The sequence below is a fragment of the Nannospalax galili genome, unplaced genomic scaffold (assembly GCF_000622305.1).
Source record: "Nannospalax galili isolate Female #2095 unplaced genomic scaffold, S.galili_v1.0 scaffold63, whole genome shotgun sequence".
Classification (NCBI taxonomy): domain Eukaryota; kingdom Metazoa; phylum Chordata; class Mammalia; order Rodentia; family Spalacidae; genus Nannospalax; species Nannospalax galili.
In genome coordinates, this window is record NW_008355272.1 from 1750957 (window position 1) to 1774317 (window position 23361).

The 23361-nt window shown below is 37.4% G+C and overlaps 1 protein-coding gene across 8 annotated transcripts in view; it reads right to left on the reverse strand.

The window, feature by feature from the left end:
- The window catches only part of Akap13 (A-kinase anchoring protein 13), a 370808-nt gene that overhangs the window by 101628 nt on the left and 245819 nt on the right, over positions 1–23361 (reverse strand). For all 8 annotated transcript variants that reach the window (XR_003846961.1, XM_029555684.1, XM_029555683.1 and 5 more), the window contains 2 exons: positions 10395–10470; positions 6704–6840 (listed from right to left, as the gene is read on the reverse strand). Coding sequence is in view for 7 of the 8 variants with exons in the window: in XM_029555684.1 (XP_029411544.1) it covers positions 6704–6840; positions 10395–10470 (213 nt within the window). In the remaining variant the exon portion in view is untranslated. The remainder of the gene's footprint in view (positions 1–6703; positions 6841–10394; positions 10471–23361) is intronic.

The window sequence follows — 23361 nt, forward strand, 5'->3', positions numbered from 1 at the left end:
GCATATGTGTAAATGTTTCATGTATGTGCCTGGTATCTGTGGAGGCCAGAAAACAGTGTTAGATCCTCTGGAACTGAAATTAAAGTTAGGTATTAACTGCCATGTGGGTGCTAGGAACCAAATCCAGGTCCTCTGGAAGAGCAGTAAGTGCTCTTAACTGCTGAGCCATTTCTCCAGTCCCTAAAAAGGATATTGCTTAAAGAAGTAAGGTAGATGGATAGATGCATGGATCCTCAGACCAACCAATCAGGCACTATACCAATCTGAAACTCTTAGGTTTTTGTTGCTGTTGCTTATTTGCTTGTGTTTTGTTGTTGTTGTTGTTGTTTTTGATGCTAGGAAATTAAACTCTGGGCCTTGTACATGCTAGGCAAGCACTCTAGCACTGAACTCAATTCCCAGCCCCCAATCTGAAACTCTTAAAATGAGGAAATCTGACCTGTTCATACACATGTTTAAAAAGTTAAGATCTGACTAGACTTTATCCTCAACACAAACTCCTTTCCCAATGGTGTAATGACATTTCCTAATGTGTACTTATTTTAACCCTGATCTCACTAAGAAATGACCAGAAAGAAGTCTTCACAGCAACTACTTGATGTCTTCAGTCTTGCATTCCTGTTAAGAGTAAGGTTCATATGGTATACTATACTCACTCAAATACCTTAGTGAATTGTTCCAGTCCCATTAGGAGTTACTGGCTATTAAAAAAGGAAAAACGGGGGTGGGGGGGATGACTGGAGAGATGACTTAGCAGTTAAAAGCACTGGCTGTTCTTGCAGAAGACCCAGGTTCGAATCCCAGCAACCACATGGTGACTAACAACCATCCATGACTCCCGTTCCAGCGGTATGATGCCCTCTTCTGTCCTCCATAGGCACTGTACTTACATACATGCAGGCATAACACTCATACACATAAAGTAAAAATAAATAAAAATGTAATAAAAAAAGGAAAACCAAACAAAGGTCATAAATTAACTGAGCTCAATTATCACATACTAGGGCCAATAGAACTTGAACTGAATGTAAAGAAGGCTCTAAATTACTTTTTCCCAAAACTGTGATGTGTCCTCAAAAGTTTCCCAATTTTACCAAGCTCATTTTTATTATTTGTGCGATTGAATGGGATGGTGAGATGGTTCTGGGGGCAAAGGCATGGGTGGACAAAAATGACAATCTGAATTTGATCCCCAAAATCTAAGTAGAAGGAGAGAAATGACTCCCCAAATTTTCCTCTGTCTTCCATGTAAGTGCCATGGCATATAAATGCAAACTCATACTTTATATAAATAAATATTTAAAAAGGAAAAATGAAAATTGCAACTGGCCTAACCAGAAATCAACCTCAAATACAGTTGTGGCTCTTCCACAGATAGGCACATTGACCCTAAAAGGTTAAGTGCATTTTCACTATGTTGTTCTATCTAATAAGAATGCCTTCTCCCTGTTAATAGATAAAAATATTTGCCAGTGTCCCTTTATATCATTTCCACCACCATCTTTTCCCTTAGGGTTTGTGTAATACTGACAATCTGCAAAAGTTAGCCTAAATCCCCATGAGTCAAAGATTGCTTGCAAGGAAAGAGCCCTCTAAGCAGTACACAGCACAAGTACGGCTGTACTTTATGAGCAATGACCTTGAATGGACAGTTCCATCTGAGGGCAGGAGCTAAGTCATAAAATGGCCCAAAGATACTATTCTGTTTAACTTCAGGTAAAGTAAGATATTATTAAATAATTGCATGCATGAATATTAATGAAAAAGTGTAAATAAAAGTTCAGGCATTATTATTAAATACATGTGTAAAACAACTATGACACAAATTTGAATTATAATTACTAACTTCATTTCCTGTGAGGCTTTAAATTAAGTAATTAGATATACTAACCTTTTTAGTCATTCCCACTATTTTACTTAGTAAACATTCTTATTTCTGTTTTAGAAAATAGGTTAAACTCTGCTGGGCATGGGGGTGCATGCCTTTAATCCCAGTAGAGGCAGAGGCAGATGGATCTGTGAGTTCTAGGCCAGCCTGGTCTACATATTGAGTTCCAGGCCAGCTGGGGCTACAGGGACCTTTCCCTCCCCAACCCCAATCCCAATCCCGAAGTCTCAAAAAGGCAAACAAACAAACAAACAAAAAAACAAAACAAAAAAACAAAACAAAAAAACAACCCAAAACCAAAAACCAAAACAAACAAACAAAAAAACACAGGTTAAACTTAAGATTCTAATTTTGTTATTCAGGGTCTCCCATGCCCCTTCTTAAGCTCTTCACAAGTGACTCTACAGCTAGGATTGAATCCTATTGTATAAATCACAAAGACCTTATTAATGTGGCAAACAGAACACTGAGATAGGACTTAATCCTATAAAACTTTAAAGCAAACCATCTACATAGGGAACAGGCAAAGCAGAAAGGAAGACATTAGACAGCAATAACTGAAAAACCTATTCAATTATACTTCATCAAAATGTAAATCTTGGCCCAACAGGACAGCTTCACAAAAATGAACAGGCCAGTGAAGAGGAAACATATGAGGAGGAAATAATTGCAAATCATAAATCTAATACAGGAGCAGGATATCCAGGATAAATAGAGTTTCAGCTTGTCAGCAGCAATAAACACTCCAGTGGGCATGTGAAAATGGGTTAAACATCATTAGCTGTCAGGGAAATGCAAATCAAAACCTTGAGATAATGCTACACAGTAGAAATACTAAAATTAAAACAGCTATCAAATAACTACAAAAAGAAAACCAAAAGCAACTGACTCAAGATGGAGCATTTCATTCTATATAAATTTTATTTAAAAAAAAAAAACCTTCAACTATAGAAAAACACTGATTCTAAGTACTTACATGAAGTGTAATATATACTTAAACTGGTGATAAATAGAAACATAGCTATGCAATAAAGTAAATGCAATTAAAAAGTTGCAAAATCTGGGAGTTAAGCAAATCAGTACTCAATGCAAAACTCAGTATTTCTGTGCCAGGCAAGGTGGCACAAGCCTTTGATGCCAGGCAGAGGTGAACGGATCTCTGCAAGACTGAGACCAGCTTGGTCTACATAGCAGGTTCCAGGTCAGGTAGAACTACAAGGAGTCCCTGTCTCAAAAAGACAAACCACCACCAACAAAACTCAAAGACTGGTTTGGTGGTGCATGCTTTTAATCCCAGCACTCGGGAGGCAGAGCACATGGATCTCTCTGAGTTCGAGTCCAACCTGGTCTACATAGCAAGTTCCAGGTCAGCTGGGGCTACAGGGAGACCCTGTCTCAAAAAGACCAAAAAAAAAAGGAAAAAAAAACCCAAACAACCCTCAAAAAACAACAAAAACACACACAAACCAATAAAAGAAAGAAAGAAAGAAAAAAAAACTAAACATTTCTACATTTTCTATGTTTTTATTATAATACAATGTTGGAGAAAATGTTTATTTAGCTTTCATAATCAGTTATACTACCTATAAACATTATATATTACTAAACACTAGAAAATAAATATAAAAACCATCACACATTTTGTATATTATTCCTACACCTGAAGGAATCATGTTTAATACTGCCAAAATAACAGTCCATCATTTATTCGGCAAACATTGATTATTTATATTACACACAAGACGTTATGCTGTCTTAGAAAGTAATAGCTCACATTTTAAACACCCAATGGAGGCTCAAACTGCTTAATCATTTTAAGTTCAACATTTTATCCAAGAATCTTCAGTTCCTGATCAGAGCGATCTACAGTGTGTGTGTGTGTGTGTGTGTGTGTGTGTGTGTGTGTGTGTGTGTGTGTGTGTGTGTACACTTACTTATTTATGTATTTATCAAAGGCATGCACCACCATGTTGGGCTCATTATGTGTATTTTATGATCATACATTTTTTTTCTCTGAGTAAGTTTCAAAAAGAATTCCAGGATTTCTTCTAACTTTAAGAACAAAATGTAAACCGTATGCTGGTGATCTAAGAAAAAGGAAGACCTTAGGAACCAGCAAATATTTATAAGAATAAATGCAAGGCTCATAACACTCACCCAAGAGTAACATTTCCAGGAGGTGCATGTTATTGCCGAGACCTTGGTAGGGCCAGAGATAAACAAATGGTTGCAGGAAGTGACCTAACACACCACTCAAGGTTCACAGAACAGCCATGTCACAATGGCCTGCCTACAGATTTTTTTTTCTTCCCCTTCAAGAGGTTGAAAGAGGAGAGTGAGGCCCTGGGAAGATATCTGAGTACTCTAAGACTGCAGAGCACACACTGTGTGAGTGACTACACAGAAAGGCTTTAAGGAAGTAGCTGATGTTTTATCTCCCAACACAGTCTCTATTAAAATCACTGGCTTTTAGAGCCATATTTGAGGCTGAAAGCAAAGAAAAAAACAGACAAAACAAGATCAGAGTCAAGCCTCAGGGTATACAAAATGAAATAAAATATGCAAAAAAAATCAGTCAGTGCCTTACCAATATTAGTACTTAGCCCTTAATTTTATTACTGCTAGCGAAAACATTTATTGTAAGGACTCTTGGTCACCAACCACTTTGGCAGAGTAGATTCTGAAAGGGAAAAAAAATTCTCTGATCTCGCCCCAGGGCATCTGGACATTCTCAAGCATGCATGAAGAGGTGAGCGTGAGCCCACCATGCCTGGCTTTTCTCTAGGCACTCCCAATGTAGGTGGAAGTTGTCCTAGGGTACACTTGTCAACTTGAAAAAAATTAACTGTCTAGTCTTCCTTAAAAAAGTGTGTAATATTGAGCAGAAGTATTTTATATGAAACATCTCAATGTTTTTAGTAATTTGAGTAAGATGGTAAAGAACAGAAAATTCTAAATTTTTAAGGTAGGAAAACCATGCAATTTAGCGAGAAGAAATAATTACCATCCGCAGAGTAGGTAACATCAGGGACAAACTATACACATATGTACCTAAGAAACAGTCAGGCAAATATAGTCTGAAGGAAGAGGATTTAAAAAACCAAACTTTTACTATTAGGATTTACAAGCACATTACCTAGCCTCAGTTATTATTATGAGCCCATTTATTTATTTGTTTGCTGTTTATTAATTAAAAAAATTTCCACTTTCTTGTTTTACTTTTTATCATTTGATTGACTGATTTTGGATTGTTTTTGCTTTTGTTTTGGGGGCACAGTCAGTCTATAGCCCCATATGGCCTGGTAGAGCAGGCTGGCCTAGATCTCACAAATATTCACTGGCCTCTGCTTCTCAAGTGCTGGGATCAAAGGCTTGTGCCACCACTACACCCAGCATACGAGCCCACTTTAAAGCTAGAACTTGTATCCTGATTTCCAAATGATTATTGAGGCACAACCCTCACACAAAAATAAGTAACTATAATAAAAATAAAGACATTTGTTGTGAAGGAAAAGAAAGGGAAAGGAGGAAGGAAAACTAGACAAAAAAGCCTCTGTACAAAAAAACACTGGTTTTTCTCTTCCTAAATAACTTCAGACAATGGCAGATCTTCTTTTCTTTCCCCTGAGACAGGTCAAACTATGGTGTCAAACTCATAGTCCTCCTACCTCAGCTTCCTGACTGCTAGGATTGCAGACATATACCACGTCTGGCCAGCAAGTAACAAAAGTTTGCAGCACATGTCTTTCCAAGAGCCTTGAGAAGACAATGAAAGGAATAGAGTGGAGACAATTTGGGAAGGCCAAATGGAAGGTGAGAGCTGCTGGAAAACAATGAAATGGAAGGTGCACAGCATACTCCTCCCAGAGGTTTCAGTATGCTCCAGACCTGAATTCTGGAACTTCATGAATGATTCCTATACCACAGTTCTTAAACAAAGGAGAAACACAGTATCCTGGACAGTTTAATCACCAACTCACAAAACTGCTCTCAACACTTCTTCAAAGTCCCCATAAAACCAGAAGAAAGACGTCTTCATAGATGTTACAATGGCTTTGCCCCTTCAGACTTTACTATTAGGAAAACCACTTGTGGCATGTAACTGAGAACAGTATGATCTGCCCTATCTGCTGTGTGAAAGACCTTTGTTCCTAAAGGACAAAACAGAACTTGCTGCAGAGAGAAACAAATATTACTAAAGAAATATAAGGTCCCTACCCTCTACTTCCTGAGCCTCTTCATTGGAGAAAAAATTCAAGTTCTCTAGCATGGATCTAGAAAGTTCCAATTAAGCAGGCTGGATGACAAGGGATGAAATCACTAGGCTAAGTAGGGAGCTTCAGGCTTCAGCACATTCATCAGAAATGACTCTATGGCTCATTTATATGGATGACATCATATCGTCTGAGTTGTGGTCCCTTCCTGCCCACTGAAGGGTGTTCACTGCCATCTGACTTAGTTCATTCTAAAGGAACTCCCATGTCTTTAGACCCCAATCCAAGCTTAAAAACCCTCATGTAACCAGGCATGATTTTGTAGAAAATAAATCTGGCCATTGCCTTTTTCTAATCCCTGGCAATGTGGACTTTCCTTCTTCAAAAGGGAATACTCACATTTCTCTGTGAGTAAAACCTATACAGCTGGATATAAGCCTCCTTGCATGAAGCCTTTACAAGCTGGACCACAGATTATTAGCAAGAGTCACATGTTAAAGGAAATGATGAGCAAGGACATGATGAAGTAAGCACAGGAGGAAGAAGCCAAACGACAACAGGAGAACTGCTGGGAAAAATGAACAGAAGGGTCAGTCAATACCTTTGGGAAGATGAGGCCATCCATTTCATCACTGGGTGAATGAAAGAGGTCAGAATCACTCCCAGATTCTCTCTGAAGCACACTGTGTTTTGAGGTACACTCTGCACCCAGTCCAACATCTAAGAAGTTCTCACATTCTGAAAAAGAAAATGTATTCAATCAATACTTTGGGGAAAAAAAATTCGCTTTCTTTTTCTAAAAAGACTTTTATTTATTATTTTTATTTTGTGTGCATGAGTGTTTTCTCTGCATGTATGTTAAGTACACCTGTGTCAAGCAATGCCTGCTGAGGTCAGAAGAGGGTGTTGAATCCCCTGGAAATGGAGTTACAGATGGTTGTTAGCCATCATGTGGGTGCTGGGAACTGAACCTGGGTCCTTTGCAAGACCAGCCACTGCTCTTAACTGTTGAACAATCTTCCAAATTCACTTTCTTTTTCACACCAACAATCAGTCTTTTTCTCTTCTATTCACATATCCCATTGTCCCCCACCCACCCATCACCCCTTCATTTTAGATATTATAAAGTCAGAAAGGACATAGTCCAATTAGAACCTTTCAGATATATCAGCCTGATAGGTATTTTTTCTATTGGTTAGGTACTTGGGTAGGTCCTAGGGGTAGCCAAATAAAAAGATGTTTAGTGTGTGCTTACAGAATGGGCTATTTGCAATCTTATGGTAGAAATGAACATATTAAAAGATAATCATAAAGGATAACATAGCAAGTGAGGCACGACATATGAGTTATTCTAAAGTCTTTATTATAATAATTAACTTAGTTAATGGACAATTTGAGAACATTAGTTCAATGGGAATAGTATAGTATCTTTAAAAACAATAAATTATAGGCATTCTGGAGGGTCCCCCTATTGTGTATTCTCAGTAACTTACTGGAGTTGATGGGCTTGTGATCTTTTATTCACGCTTCTTTTGCTACTTGGAAAACCCAAAAAACTTCAGAATGTGATTGAGAGGAAAACAGGGAGTGTTGGCCAAGAAAAGAAAGGATTCTCACAGCAACTATGCTGAGCTGCTAGCTGTCTAGCTGGCAGTTAAAAGACTACATCTACATTCCAAACTGGAAAACAAACCTGCTTAAGATATTCTAATGGAAAATTCACAGGAAGATACAGATTCAGCTTTTGGTAAGATTCAGGTTTTGGTATCTGACTCAAAATATAAAGCCAGGCCAGAAAAAATGGGATGATTAGGGGCTGAAGAGATGGCTCAACGGTTAAGGTCACTGATTGCTCTTGCAGAGGACCTGGGTTTGATTCCCAGCACCTACACAGTGGCTTCGAACTGTCCTTAACTCCATCCAGTTCCAGGGAAATCTGAAGGCCTCTTCTGACCTCTGCGGCATTGCACGACAAAGGTGCACTCACATACAAGCAAGCGATACACTCATACACATAAAATAAAAATAATAAATAAAATATTTAAAAAATGGAATGATTAGTACATTCCCCCAAAGAGTTGCAGTGAAAGTTAGAAACAACTTATAAATGTAGTAACCAGACCCCTAGAATGAAGCACAGTGTAGGCTTGTGGTACATACGTGCCTAATGAAGTTTAGGCTTCATTAATCCTTAATGTGCACTTCTTGAAAAAATGTGGATAACAAAGACAAAACAGGGGCAAGCCTTGTTTTATCAGCCATAAAGAAATCTGTCTATAATTTTTATGTACTGATCAAGCAGATTTTTTAAGCTAGCAGAATATTGTAATTTTAAAGATGCCATCCAGTCACTTGAGTATGACAGTCGTACCACATAATGACATTTCTGCCAGTGACAGAACATATACAGTGCTGTATATACCACATAATCTAGGTGTGTAGGAGGCTATGCTATTTAGGTTTGCTTTAAGTATACACAAAGATGAAACTGCCTGATGTCAAACACATGTATCCTTGAGTTTAACACATTATGATTATGCTAACAAATTTCAGTTGAAAAGAGTTCTTAGAAATAGCAATATCTACTAGGTTTTATTAAATCATGCTAATCATAATTCTATCTTGTATTTATTCAGTACTCAAGTGCACACCAAGTCACTGTCATTCATAATGTCCTACTTGTTCTACATCCATTGCTGTCATGAGGAAATGTAATGTAAAGTAAAAAATGTTAGCAAAACCTGGGATTCTTTTCTTAAAAAAATCCAAATAAACTATGCCTAAAATAAAGACCTGAAGTCTAAGTTTGAGAGGCATAATCTAGATCTCGGATTCTGTTATAAGGAGGCTTGACAATAATCATTATAAGAAAATCAAATAGCCTATTCTATGAGTTAAAAAGATAGTGATTTAACAATTCATGATCATACCCTGACTAAGAAAGACCCTGCAATTCAAAATCATTCTTTAACGGAATAAATTAAACTACCATGTCTGGAGGTCCTTCTGTACTACAAATACTCAAATTGCAAGATTCATTTAACACTTACATGGCAGAAGTTTCATTACTTGGGTAACTGATTACACTTCCAGAAAAAATCCTTAATAGAACCTAATAGAACCAAAGCATAGGAGGTGCTAGACTTTTACTTCTAACACTTTAGAATATGGAGACCCAAACATAACTATAACATAACATCCTTTAACTATGTTCTCAAAAAGTATGACAAAAATGAGAAAATACTTCCCATATTTGTTTTCAATACTTCCTTTATAACAAAGTCAGGGTTGAGAATTGGTAGAACATCTCAGGATATAAATGACTAGGACAGTTGATTTTTTACCTTAAATACTACCGCAAGTCACCTATAGCTAAACTGTACCTTAAAAGGCCAGCAAATGAGAAGGACTTGGTAATTTTTAAATCAGATCAGTAAAATGATAAACACAGACTTCACTGGGGGAAATAAACAGTAGAAATCAAAATGTAAATCATCATTGCTCATGTAGGAGCCATAAGAGACAGCACAGGGACATGCTCAGAGACTGCTACTTACTATGTCATCTGTGCAATACTCCGATGAGGCAATCTAGTATAGCTTACATGTGGGAGACAATGGAACACAGATATGAGGGAATGTATCTTAAGTCAGAGTTGTTTGAACCTGAGTTAAAGATAGGACTGCTAACTAGTATCATTAGCAGGCAGGATTTTAAGAACATTTTACACCTCCATCTGTTGTGGCTAATACCTCATAGGCATGAAAGGAAAGGTTTATGATAATTCTTATAAAGTATAAGTGCTCTCCATTTTGGCTACCCAGAAGGAGCCTAAAAATATTCTGGTGGATGTCCAGGTCATATCCCAGCTCAATAAATACAATCTCTAAGGGCAGGACCAGGGCATCATCTACTTTCAAAGTTCTCTGGCTTGTATGACGGCAGTATGCAGTCGTGTGAACGATACGTTTGGTCCCAAACAACACATCATACAATATTATAGCATCAGATACCTTTACAAATTATCAACAATCATAAAGTCACATAAGTTTGTTAGTAATAAAAACCACTAAAATTACTAATAATTCCTAAAATAAAATTAAGGAAACTACTTATGTTTGATTTTGACTGTGAAATGACACAGTCATAGACATATACCATACCATACATAGACACATACCATCCTCTGATTTTCTGTAGGAATGGCAGGTCTCAATATCCAATTATTTCTTATTGGAGTGGGACTTTGAACATTTTGGGTGCAAATGGGAAGCCTGAAAATGTCTGCCTACCTGATCCCTGTTTGGAAGCCAAAAGAGATGCTGCATCAGGGCATGGTTCTATGGCACACCAGCTTTCTTGGTTTATCTGGAAAAGAAAAACAATTTTTTTCAGATGGTGAAGTAACAGAAGATAATTTTATAGCTCCAGAAAGTTTATGAATTGTCTGTACCCTCCTATTTTTAAAAATATTTTATTGTAAGATGGATAAAATTATGCCAAGAAAGAAAACAAACTCTACAACACCAAAATCAAGGCAATCTACGTTCAGTCAAAATCTCTAAAAAGAATCTCTAAAATGACTGCCAATAACAGGAGCATACAAAAAAAAATGAAAAGATACACAAAAAGAAAGTCTAATGCAGCAGAAAGGTGAAGTAAAGAAATTAACAGAAAGAACACTAAAATGCGTATTTGGTGTCATAATTTGCAATTTTAAAAACACAAAATATTTCCTATTTTAGAATAACTTTACACCAGATACCAGGCTAAAAATTCAACACATGCAGGGCACAGTGGTGCACACCCTTAATTCTAGCACTTGGGAGGGAGAGGCAGAGGCAGAGGCCAGTGGATCTTTGTGAATTTCAGGTCATCTGGGGCTACAAGGAGACCCTGCCTGCAAAAGATGCCCCCTGCCCCAAGTCTTTACTAAAAATGCTTTCAAGTGAGTGAAAAGTTTTACATTAATTCAAAACCAGGAAGATAAAAAAAATACAAGAGACAGAAATGAAAAAACATTAATTTCAATGATAAGAAAAGCTCGTTCCATGAAAAGGTCAATAGTATCAAGAAAATCCTAACTGGCCTGAAGAAGAAAAAAAGTTACTACCAGTACTGTGAATTCAAGAGGGAATTTACAGATCTCTAGATACAGAAAGAATGATTAAGGAATATTATGAACAATTTCTGTGTAAAAATTTATTGAGTTTGGGGCTGGAAAGATGGCTCAGCTTTTAAGAACACTGATTGTTCTTGCAGAAGACCCGGGTTCAAATCCCAGCACCCACATGGCAGCTAACAACTGTCCATAATTCCAGTTCCAGGGGATCCAACAGCCTCTTCTGTCCTCCGTAGACACTGCATGACATGGGTGCACTTACCTACATGCAGGCAATACACACATACACATAAAATAAAAATAATAAAATTAAAAAAAATTACTGAGTTTGATGAAATATTCATAAAACCATCAAAATTTACCCAAGAAGACAAAATCTGAATAGTCTTAGTCTATTAAAGCCACTGAAGCTATAGGTTAAAATTTTCCTTTAAGGGAAACTCTAGGCCTAGATGGCATTAGATGGCATTTGATGGTGAACACCATCAAATGTTTAAGGAAGAAATAATACAAATTTCATACAAACTCTTTCAGAAAACAAATAAGCAACAACATACAGCTTAGTTCTTGAGATCAGCATTACTCTGACATCAAAACCAGACAAAGGCATAAGAAAAATATTAATCAATCTTACTTAGGAACATTGATGAAAAAAAGAAATTACAAAATTTTACATAAACTGACTTGGGCAATATATGTGAAAGGTAAGTATATCATGGCCAAGTAGGTTAACTCCAAAAAGAAAAGTTCAGGGTAGTAGTCCCTCACCCCATTCCCCCAAATCAACAAACTTACAAAAAAAAAAAAAAAAAAAGAGTTATTTACAGTGGTATCAAGAAATGTAATTAGAGAAAAATTTAAAAGATGAATGCTACGAGAACTACAAGTTCCACAACTGATCAAACGCAGAGAACATGTGACTGTGAGGTGCCCAGCCCTAAGAGATGCATCTACAATGCAATGTCTACATCCTAAGGTCACAGGAAACATCATGAAGAGGGTAGGGTGCTGAAGGAATTTAAGAGCCAGAGGAAGAAGACACCTGCTACTAGTTAATGCATTCTAAACATCCTAGAGAAACCGCACCAATAAATTCTCCACAGCATGGCAGTCTAACAAGATCTGAATAATGACAAAACCAGTTGGCATGCCAAGGTGGATGCAGAAAATTTCACAGGGTCCCACAGCAAGACAAAGAGCTATAGGCAATCAGGGAGGGAGAAACAGTTTTCTCCAGGGATGAGCTCCCTGAGAGGTTATCTAATCCCAAGTGGGTAGCCCTAAACCCAGGCACACATGAACACCAATAAATAGACTCAGTGCATATTATATATATATATGCACATATAATAATGATCAAAAAAGAGGAAAAGAAATTGAGAGAAGTGGAGGGGGCATGGGAGTTGGCGGTGGGGACTAGGAGGGATAGAAATGATGCAAATACAATACTCATGTATGAAATTCTCAAAAAATAAATTAAGAAAAACTCCACTGGCTGAAATTAAAGGCTTACATAAACACAGAGATATCATGTTTACAAATCAGAAAACTGAGTTCTCCCTAGTATCATAAATATGACTTTAAAACATACTGTAAAAGGTACACTAATCAAACCAGTGTGAAAACAGCTAGAGAGATGACTCCGTGATTAAGAGTGGTTATTGCAAGTTCAGTCCCCAGCACCCACACCTGGCTGCTTAAAACCACTTGTAACTCCAGCTCCAGGGAATATGATGTCCTCTTCTTGTCTCCATGGGCACCTGCACACAGGTGGCATACAAAGAATAAATCATACAAGAAACTTGAAAAAAAAACACAAAGAAATACATATCCACTAAAATAACAAAAACTGGTGGACCAACAGTACTAAAAGCTGGCCAAGATGTGACACACAGGAAACATGACACATGGCTGAGTGCATGCAAAATCGTGCAGTGATTTGGAAAACAAGTTTAGCAGTTCATGTTATGTCAAACATATACTTATAAACACGTTCAACCCAGCACCCAACTATAGTTATTTATTCAAGTAAAATTATTGCACACTTTCTTTTTTTAAAAAATATTTTAGCCGGGCGTGGTGGTGCATGCCTTTAATCCCAGCACTTGGGAGGCAGAGGCAGGAGGATCTCTGTGAGTTCAAGGCCAGCCTGGTCTACATAGTGAGTTCCAGGACAGTTGGGGCTACAGGAGACCCTGTCTCAAAAAGACCAAAAAAATTTTATTTATTATTTTTATATTTTTATGTGTATGCATGTATTGCCTGCATGTAGGTCAGTGTACCTGTGTTGTGCAATGTCTGTGGAGGACAGAAGAGGCTGTTGGATCCCCTGGAACTGGAGTTATGGACAGTTGTTAGCTGCCATGTGGATACTGGGATTCGAACCCAGATCTTCTGCAAGAACATTCAGTGTTCTTAACTGCTGAGCCATCTCTCCAGCCCAACACATTTTCATTTTAATTGTGTATATTTGTGTTGGTGTGCTCATCCCATGGTATGTGTGGAGGTCAGAGGACAACTTGATAGAATTGGTCTTCTCCTGACACCCTGTGTGTGCCAAAGTATTGAACTCGGGTCATCAGACTTGACAGCAAGCATCATTACACACTGTGGCAACTTGGCAGTCCCAAAGGTACTTTTATACAGATTTAGACTGGCATTTTCATAGCAACTTAAAACATGATGCACCCAAACTGACAGAAATAAACTATGATATATTCATACAGTGCAATACTCATAAGAAGGTATGCTCTGACTAAAACAACATGGACCAATCTTAAAGTATTATGCTAAGAGGCGGAAAAGGACAAATGCTAGTCACAAAAGCCTACCTATAAAACTATATGTTTTAATCTAGATGACCGTTCTAATCAGCTTCATTGTTGTGACAAAACACTGACCAATACCAGCTTGGAGAAAGAAAGTTTATTTGGCTTACGTCTCACGGGTCACAGTCTATCACTGAGGGAGCCCAAGGTAGGAACTCAGGGAAGGAACCTGGAGGCGGAAGCTGAAGGAAGGCCATGGAGGAATGCTGCTTACTGGCTTGCTCCCCTGGCCTGTGCTCAACCTGCTTCCTTACACAATATAGGCACACCTGCCTGGAGGTGGCACCACCCATAGTGGGCTGGGCCCTCCCACATCACTCAACAATGAAGAAAATGTCCCACAGACATGGTCACAGGCCAGTCCAATGAGGCAATTCTCCAAATGAGGCTTCCTCTTCCTGGGTGTGTCAAGCTGACAACTAAAGCTATCCAGTAGAATGATATTTTAGAAAAGGTAAAACTGTAGTGACAGAAATCATATTAGTGATTAACAAGGATGAGGAGACACAATACAAATAAATGGACAGGGGGAACTTTTGAGCTTAGTCAATATATTCCTATGTGATATCAAGTAGTGATTTTGTGACTTAATATCTACTAAAGCCCATCAAAATGCAAAGGTAAACTGGTCATCTGTCTATCTCCATGCTGAAGATTAAACTGAAAGCTTTGTGGATCACAGACCAGTGAACTACCACTGAGCTATATACCCAGCCCAGTGAATTTCTTTGCATATAAAGAGAATACAAAAAGTTCGGTTTTTATAAGTATTTAAATATTACAACATTCTATCTCATTGAAATTGAACTGAAATTCTAAATATGAACTGGAGTATCAAAATAAATCATCACATAGTTGAATAATTACAATGCCAACAGTTAGAAGCTATGATTTTATCTAATGATCTTTGGAATACAGTATATTCCCACTAGAACTGTGATCACTGGTGAGAAGATATTCAACTAATGTGTTGATTAAAAATAAAGTTTTCTTAAATATATTCCAAGTGGGATGAAACAGCAAGCTAGAGATGCTTTTTCTTTCTATTTGGTAATAGAAAAGATAAGCTAAGTTACTTGCAAATAATCACTTGTGAGCAACTGTGCAAATTTAAACCCATGTGAAACGAAATACCATTTGTTCATTTATGTTATTTCATAAAGAAAAAAGAGAGGCAGTAGTCAGGGGGCATGTGGCAAAAGGATGCAAAAAATTTGAAATGGAAGGTAATATTCAGCAGCTTCCTTGGGATTATACAGAATATTCACTCCAAAAAATAATTTTGGTGTGTACAATCAAAAGTAACCACAAAGTCAGTGATTTTACAAAAGTCAACCTACATCTTTGAAAAACTTGTATTAGATATTCTTCTCTTTTTTAAGAAAGATTTGTTACCTGAAGTGAATTTCTTACTTTGCAACAATATATTAAACAATGAGAACAAAATTAAAGTGAAATAAAATCTCTTTAAATGAATAGAAATGTGATGAGGCCACATTACTGTTAGGAAAAAAATCTTCCAGGGACTTCTGAAATGCCTGCAGGTCTGGTGACTGTCCCTCCTTTTAGATTGTCTTTCCAACAATGAGTGTGTGTTAAACAGTCCTATCAAGATGCAAATTAACATATTAGCTTGCAATTGTAAAATCCCAGAACTATCACATTTCTCAACAATTTAGTGTGGAATATTTAAAAATTTTAGACATGGCAGGCATAGTGGTCCATACTTTTATTCCCAGAAGAGGCAGGGGATCTTGTGAGTTCCAGGCCAGCCAGGGCTATACAGTGTGACTCTGACTCACAAAAAGTGGGGTAGAAAGATGGCTCAGCAACAGTTAAGAGCACTGGTTAACAACCATTCATAACTCCAGTTCCAGGGGACTCCAACTCTGTCTTGTTGCCTCTGTGGGCACTGTATGACATGGGTACACTTAATATACATGCAGGCAAAACACTCATACACAGAAAACTGAAAACAAAAAAATGGCAGTCAAAATTATCTCAGTATGATCATACTTTTAAAATTATTGGAGGGAAGCCATGGGAGAGTGCTATCTGGGAAGTGGATGTATAGTCGAATGAGATGGTTTGGGATGCTCTGTGTGATATATACACACACACAAAAAAAATCAACAAATTTTGTAAAATGTATTATATTTGAGGAGGAAGCACAGCAATTTACATTGTGCTAATTAGTAGCAGTGATAAACATTACCATTGAAATCTGCCCGATGACTTTATAGACATACACAGGTGCCAAGGATACAAGTGCAACCAATTATGACTAGTAATAATCAGATACATACAGATTAGAGATGCAAGCACCAACATCTCAGTGTTAGTAGCAAAAACAATGAGTCTTTCTGCAAGGAACAATATATTCTAAAATGAAATGGAGATCTTTTTTAAAGGTTAAAAACTCATTCAATTTTATGTCTTACAGGGCTTATACTGAGTTCATTATTGTATAACTGTATTAACTCAACTGTGAACCTAGAAACTTGCACCCACTTGTGAAAGAGATGTACTCTTGCTCTGGAGTGTGTTACTGAATATATTAAAGCTGTAGCGAAAAGCTTCTAATCATGTAGTTATTAAAAATAAAAAAAATGATTAAAAAATAATTCTTCTAAGCATAAAAAATTGCTCCTTAATAATTAGTATATGTGAAAAACATTATCATTGAACTCTACCTGATGTCTTTATATCCATGCTCAGATGCCAAGGAGCTCAGAAAGTAGCCAACTGTGACTAGTAATAATCTGATATATAGAGATCAGAAACGCATGTGCGAACATCTTAATGTCAATTGCATTAAAAATGAAGTTTTCTGTATGAAACTCTGTATTTTAATAATGAAATGGGGATCTTTTTTAAAGGTTAAAACCTCATTTAATTTTATGTCTTACAGGGTTTATACTGGGTACAATATTGTATAACTAATAATTCAACTGCAAACCTAAAAATGTACAGCCAATTTTGTAAGAGCTACATCCTAGCTCAGAAAATTGTTATTGAATATGTCAATGCTGATGTAATGAAATGCTTCTTCTAAGTATGTGGTTATTAAATAAATAATTTTTTTAAAATAAGAAAAAAATTTATTGTTGTGCTAGGGCTCAAACCTAGGAACTCACACATACTAGGCAAGCACTGTACTGCTAAGCTACACCCTGCCTCATCCTCCCCATGCTAAGGAGGAGGAATCTGCTAAGCCTTGGTGATATGGGGGACCATATCCTTGTATATGAAATGAAAGATAATGTATCTTATGAATTTTATCTTCTTAAAAAAGTGTAAGCTTCTTGAGAATAAAATTACACCTTTTACTCCATGGGTTTCCCCACTGAGTGGTGTGTGGCTTACAATGGAGGAATAATTGAATAATCTTTAAATTCATTATCCTCACTGACTATGAAGATAATTGTAAGTGAAACCTCCAGGATATATCTGCCTTCCCTTATTAAATGTATAAAAAATTGAAGACCAAAAGCGATGAAATAATTTGCTGAAAGTAATGCTGACACAGGAATGCAGACTTGAGGGTTCCTCACACTTCCCAGCCCCTGGTCTTGAAAATGTCTCTCCTCATTCTTCATGGGGTCTGAGGGCTCAAAAGTAATGATCTGAACAGTTTTATTTAAGTATTAATTTGAAGACAGTGCTAGTATTTAGAAAAAATATTCAGAAAATAAGAAATGAAACAATATAGAGCTGTAAATATAAAAATTTTTGAACATGAGAATGCTATAGTTCAAAGATAAATGTTTTACTGTTATAATAGTCTTTGGACAGTTAATTAATAATCACATGCTAAGAAGACCACTATCTTAAGTACACAAGACATTTAAGCAAACTTGACCTGAGCTGATAAACTTTCATTCCTGAATGAGGCTTCATTACTGACATTTAAAAGTAAAACTTGTATTGAAAAACAGCAGTGTTTCAAGAATTTCTGCACCAGGAAAAGCTGGGAAATATAGTACAAGGTTTCCTAAAGCTATCTTGCTCTCAGCTACAAAATGATTCAATCCCACAGTCAGCCAGCATTTACAGAGGACCTGCTTTAGGTAAGGAACTGTACAGCAATGGCTAGGATGAGTAAGATATGCTCTTGATTCCACTCTGCACCATAGAGCCTATAGCCTGAAGCCTAAGGAAGCCTTTTTAATAAAAAATGTCATGGGTTAAACTGTGTCTATATCCCGGAATTGTGAGTATGTGTAGAGATGGCCCCGTGATCCTATGGATTATCAGATTTGGTGGGATAACCACACATACTGTGGTCCCACAGGTTGAGAAATACTGTTTTGTTTGTGGAAGACACAAGTACCCCAATAACCAAAATCTACAGAGCTAGAAAAGTCACTAGCATGAGTAACAAAACTACAGGGGTTTGAGAAAGGCTCAACTGAAGTAACAGTATGGGAGGTAGGCATTAAACGTGGGTAATATGAGTGAGAAATCCAACCGGGGGTAGGGTGGGGTGGGGAAGTATGAGCAAGACAGTTAAGACATTACATAGCCTGTTGAGACACCCACTGTTAGGAATCTAAAGGAAGCAAGGAACTCTCATCTAGCACATGTATCATGTGTATGTCATATTGGGCTCTAGCACCTATGCATGTAATGGAGATTAGAGACCACTGATTCAGATGTTTAGCAGTAGCACAAAAAGCCCAGTGACATTCACAAGTTTCCACTAAGGGAAGAATGGGAGACAGGGATACACTGAAAGGAGGCTTTATTCTCTAGCTGGGACTGTAAGCAAAATAGTAAAAAGATCAGTATTGCACCTAAGAAAACCACGACAGAAATACGGAAATAAAATGGGTACTGGTTAGTAAGGAAGCCGGGGGTATCCTGAAGACAAAGATCAGAGAGGAGGAGTTTGAACTGTCTAAAGGCAGCACACATGTGTACAGAGGGAATGCCCTGTGGATAGAGAAAAAGATGTATATGAAAACTGGGAAAAAGACACAATCCGGAAAAATATGAGGAAGGAGCAAAGATCCACAATTGACAGATATAGAACACCCAGAAGAAAAGACAATACATGATTTAGCCATGCTGAGTCTTACAGAAGGCTCAAGGTGACTGAGGCTTGAAAGGAAGTTTAGGTCTAGTTTCACCTATTCTTGAAATAATACATTTTTTTAACATATGTAAGAGAAAAAAGTATGTAAGACAGCCAACCATCCTGTTAGATAACACACATTTGCAGATGAGACTAGCTTAGACTTCTCAGACTCAGAGCTTCTTACAAGCAAAAATTACACAAAAGTGTGTATTAGGGAAATGAAGATCAAAACTACAGTGAATAACACTTCATAATCATTAAGCGATTGTTTTAAAAGTAACAAGAGTTGTAACTGCAGAGAAACCAGAAGACTTTTGAATTGCTAGTAAGAATGTAAAATGGTAGAGTTAAGTGGAAAACAATGTAGCCCTTCCTAAAGAATCAAAAACACAATTACCTTATGACTCAACAATTTCACTCCTAGAAATATACCCAAAAGAAATAAAAGCAGGGATTCAAACAAATATTTATATAACAATGTTCAGAGAAATGTTATGAATAATAGCTAAACAGTAAAAACATCCCAAATGATCATGGGTAGATGAATGGCTAAAATACATGAAGTTACAAGAGAATGTTATTTAGCCAAACAAGGAAAGAAACTCTGATGTATCTTACAGCTTGGATAACCTTCAAAGATATCATGTGAAGTGATACAAGGCAGCTACAAATGGACAAACATTGCATGGTTCAACTTACATAAGATATTTAGAGCAGTGAAAATCAGACACTGAAAATGAATAGTGGTTGCCAGGGACCCCAGGAGGGACAGATGGGAATTTACTGTTTAACAAAGTCAAAGTTTCTAGTACGGTTATTAAAAAGTATAGCTATACTTAGTACCACTAAACTGTATGGTAAACCTAAAAAATGGTTACAATCATGTTTTTATATATATTTATCACAGCTTAAAAATAAGTTATGCAGCAATTAAGAGATAGGTAAACTTATTTGAACAAAAGTTGTTAGGCATCTCACAAAGCCAAATTCAAGAGCCAGTAATCTGAACCAGATGCTACCAATCATGGTCACTGCCATTAACCAGAGGACAAGCTCCATGCTGCAGTGAACCCAAAATGTCAAAACATGCATCAGCATTTTCAACCACATCCTGTGTAACAGCAGCACTAAGCAGATCATATTCACATGTGAAAATACCATGCTTACTATGTAAAGGCAAGCTGCTCAAGAGATAGATTATAGAACGTCTCCCCTTCCTGCTGTCCTATTTCAGAATCAATGACATTTGTACTAGTTACTTTTCTGCTGCTATGATAAAATACCATGACCAAAGGCAACTAAAGAAAGATGGTTCTAGAGGCCAGATGTCTATAATTGCAGGGAGGCACGGCAGCAGGCACAGGAAGCCGAGAGAGATCACATCTCAACCGCAGAAAGAACAACTGCAAGTGAAGCTAGGCTATCAATTCACAAAGCCTGCTCCCAGTGATGTCATTCCACAGCAAGGCTCCAGCACTGAAAGTTCCATAACCTCCTCCAAACAGTGCCACCAACTGAGGATAGTGTTCAAATACATGAGCGTATGAGGGACATTTCTCGTTAGACTTGTATAATGTGGCAAACAACATCTGCATTCATCATCTGCAGTTTCATTCTTATGCATGAAGGCAGCCTGGAAAGCCACCGTGCTTCCTGTATGTCAGATACAACACCAGGCACCGAGCATAAGCATGGCAGCACTTCTAAAACCTGTACTGCAGGAGATCAAAAGTGAACAGGCATTTCTGACTGCAGCAACACTTACACTCATACTAGTTTCTTTCCTAAAATATCTGTAAGGCTGAGGTATTGATACTAACAAGCTGGTTCCTTGCACTACACTCTTTTAGTCAATTCTGAGAAGGCTTGGCAAAGATTCAGATCAGTATAGACACTGCTAATAATTGGACAGTTAAGAGAAAAATGAAGATGATGTGATGACTGAGATCCTCATGCAGATTTTGCTTATATGCAATCACTGAGCTATGAACAAAATATAGAAAGAACAACTGAGAGAACAGGTAGGAGAGGCAGGGACTACTTCAAGATGACTCAAGTATCATTTAGCAGGTAGCTGTCAAAGGGGAAACAGATTTTAAATATCTGTATCACTTGAAGGCAGAAGTCATTCAAAACATATTAGTGATTCTTCAGCTAAAAACACATCACTGATTTTTCCTTTGCCCACAGTACTGCCATGAAAAGCAACTCATATACACCACAGGCACTCAACACACAATTCTAGTGAGTTACACTGTATACAGAAAACAAGATGAAGGCAACTGAGGAGAAATGTCAGACCCATCCTGGTATTTTTCATTCCTGCAATGAAACCTTAAGGACCTTGTGATAACCTGATCCACACCCACCATAAATTCCCAACAGTTTGAAAATAGAGCAGTACATATTTTCAGTGGAAAGGGAAATGACTTTTGTTTCTGGTAGTGTCTGTGCTACTGTTTAGATTTGAACATCCTAATAATACAGCTTCTGGTAACACCCAGTCTTCCCAGCCACTGCCAGTATTTATTTCCTCTGCAACTGTCTTAGGCAACCCAGTTGAACTTACAATGTCGAACAAAAGAGCAAAAAACCCACCATCCGGACATGCAAGCCAACACTTGAGTCAAAATCTTTTCAAGGAACAAAACTGTAACTGAAAAGCTCTGTGTAGTTGTCTTCATCCTTACCTCGGTATGTCCTTTAGCTCTGCGCTTCAATATACAGGCAAACTTTTAAAGGCTGTAAATTTCCATGGAAAGCACACTAGAGCTAGAGGCAGAATTTTACTTCTGAGCTTTAGCTAATGAAGTTACTGCCTGGCCTGCCAAACCAATGTGAATGCAGTGGGTTGCTGGTCTCTTAAGTATTTTCATTTTTCATACAGAAAACACTTGCAAATCTTATGACAATTCAACTAGCATTTTCAATTACTAGCTATAAAAATGGTTCTCATTAAAATTTTCGGTAACATGGGCCAGGTGTAGAGGTGCATGCTCTTAATCCCAGTACTCAGGAGGCAGAGACAGCCTTCACACTGAGGTCAGCCTGGTCTACATAGTGAGTTCCAGGCCAGATGGGACTACAGGAAGACCCTTTCTCAAGCCCTGCCCCCTCATAATAAATTTTCAGTTAACATTAGGAATTATGTTACTAATAGATGGGTTTTTGTTTTCTAGGTATTCAAACTTAATAAATTAGACACAAGTGGTTCCTATCATCAGTCTAAATCGGGAGTTAATCTTAGATTAACATAAGTGGTCACTGTTGACCCCCTCCATTTGTTATTGTAGTTTTGTAGTGAGTTTCAAATACTTGCTGTCCTTTAGGAATGTTAATTTGCCAGTCTGCCTACAGAAAGCTCACATCAGTCAACATGTGAAGTCAATGTTACTATTCTGAAGAACACTGGAAAAATGAGCATGCTGGGGACCAAAGTGCCCCTGTCAAAAATCAAAATTACTTCATGTTCCACTTTTAATATATGATTCCTACTTACCAACCATTTACCAAAAGACCTAGAAGTCATGTCCTATGCAGAGGAAGTGAGATATATATATTTATAGAGGACTGGGGGACCAAAGAAAATTATCTACCTAGCTTTTATTATTTAACATTTCATTAAGTCTAGATGGAGAAGACGCCAGATGCAGTGATGTACACCTGTAATCCCAGCACTTGGGAGACAGAGGGAGGAATATCAGGAGTTTAAGGCCAGCCATGACTATATAATGAGTTCAAGGCCAACTTGGGCTACCACAGAACAGACAGGTACACACTTACAGAAGTGACAAACAACGCAGTTCACAATGCAAAACAAGCCAAAGAAAGTATGGGTATATGGCACAAAAGAAGAATTTAAGTCAGTTAACAGTGAACTGCTTATACCAATGACAGGGACTGGACTTGTAAATGTGGAACAACAAATTGAAAGGCTCACAATCTAAACCTCAGATTACTCCCGATTTCATCTCTATATTCTTATATCAAACTTGCAAGTATATTAAAAAAATTACGTTAACAGAAAACCTATGATATGTGTGCTTACAAACCTTAAAACGATGTCAAGAAAAATATACTGATAGAAATTTAAAAATTTTTTATTTTTTTTCAGTTTATTATTTATTTAATAATCACATACGTAGAAGAAGCATTTCATTACAACAGCATTGACATATTCAATAACAATTTCCAGAGCTAAGATGCATCTCTTTCAAAACTGGCAGTAA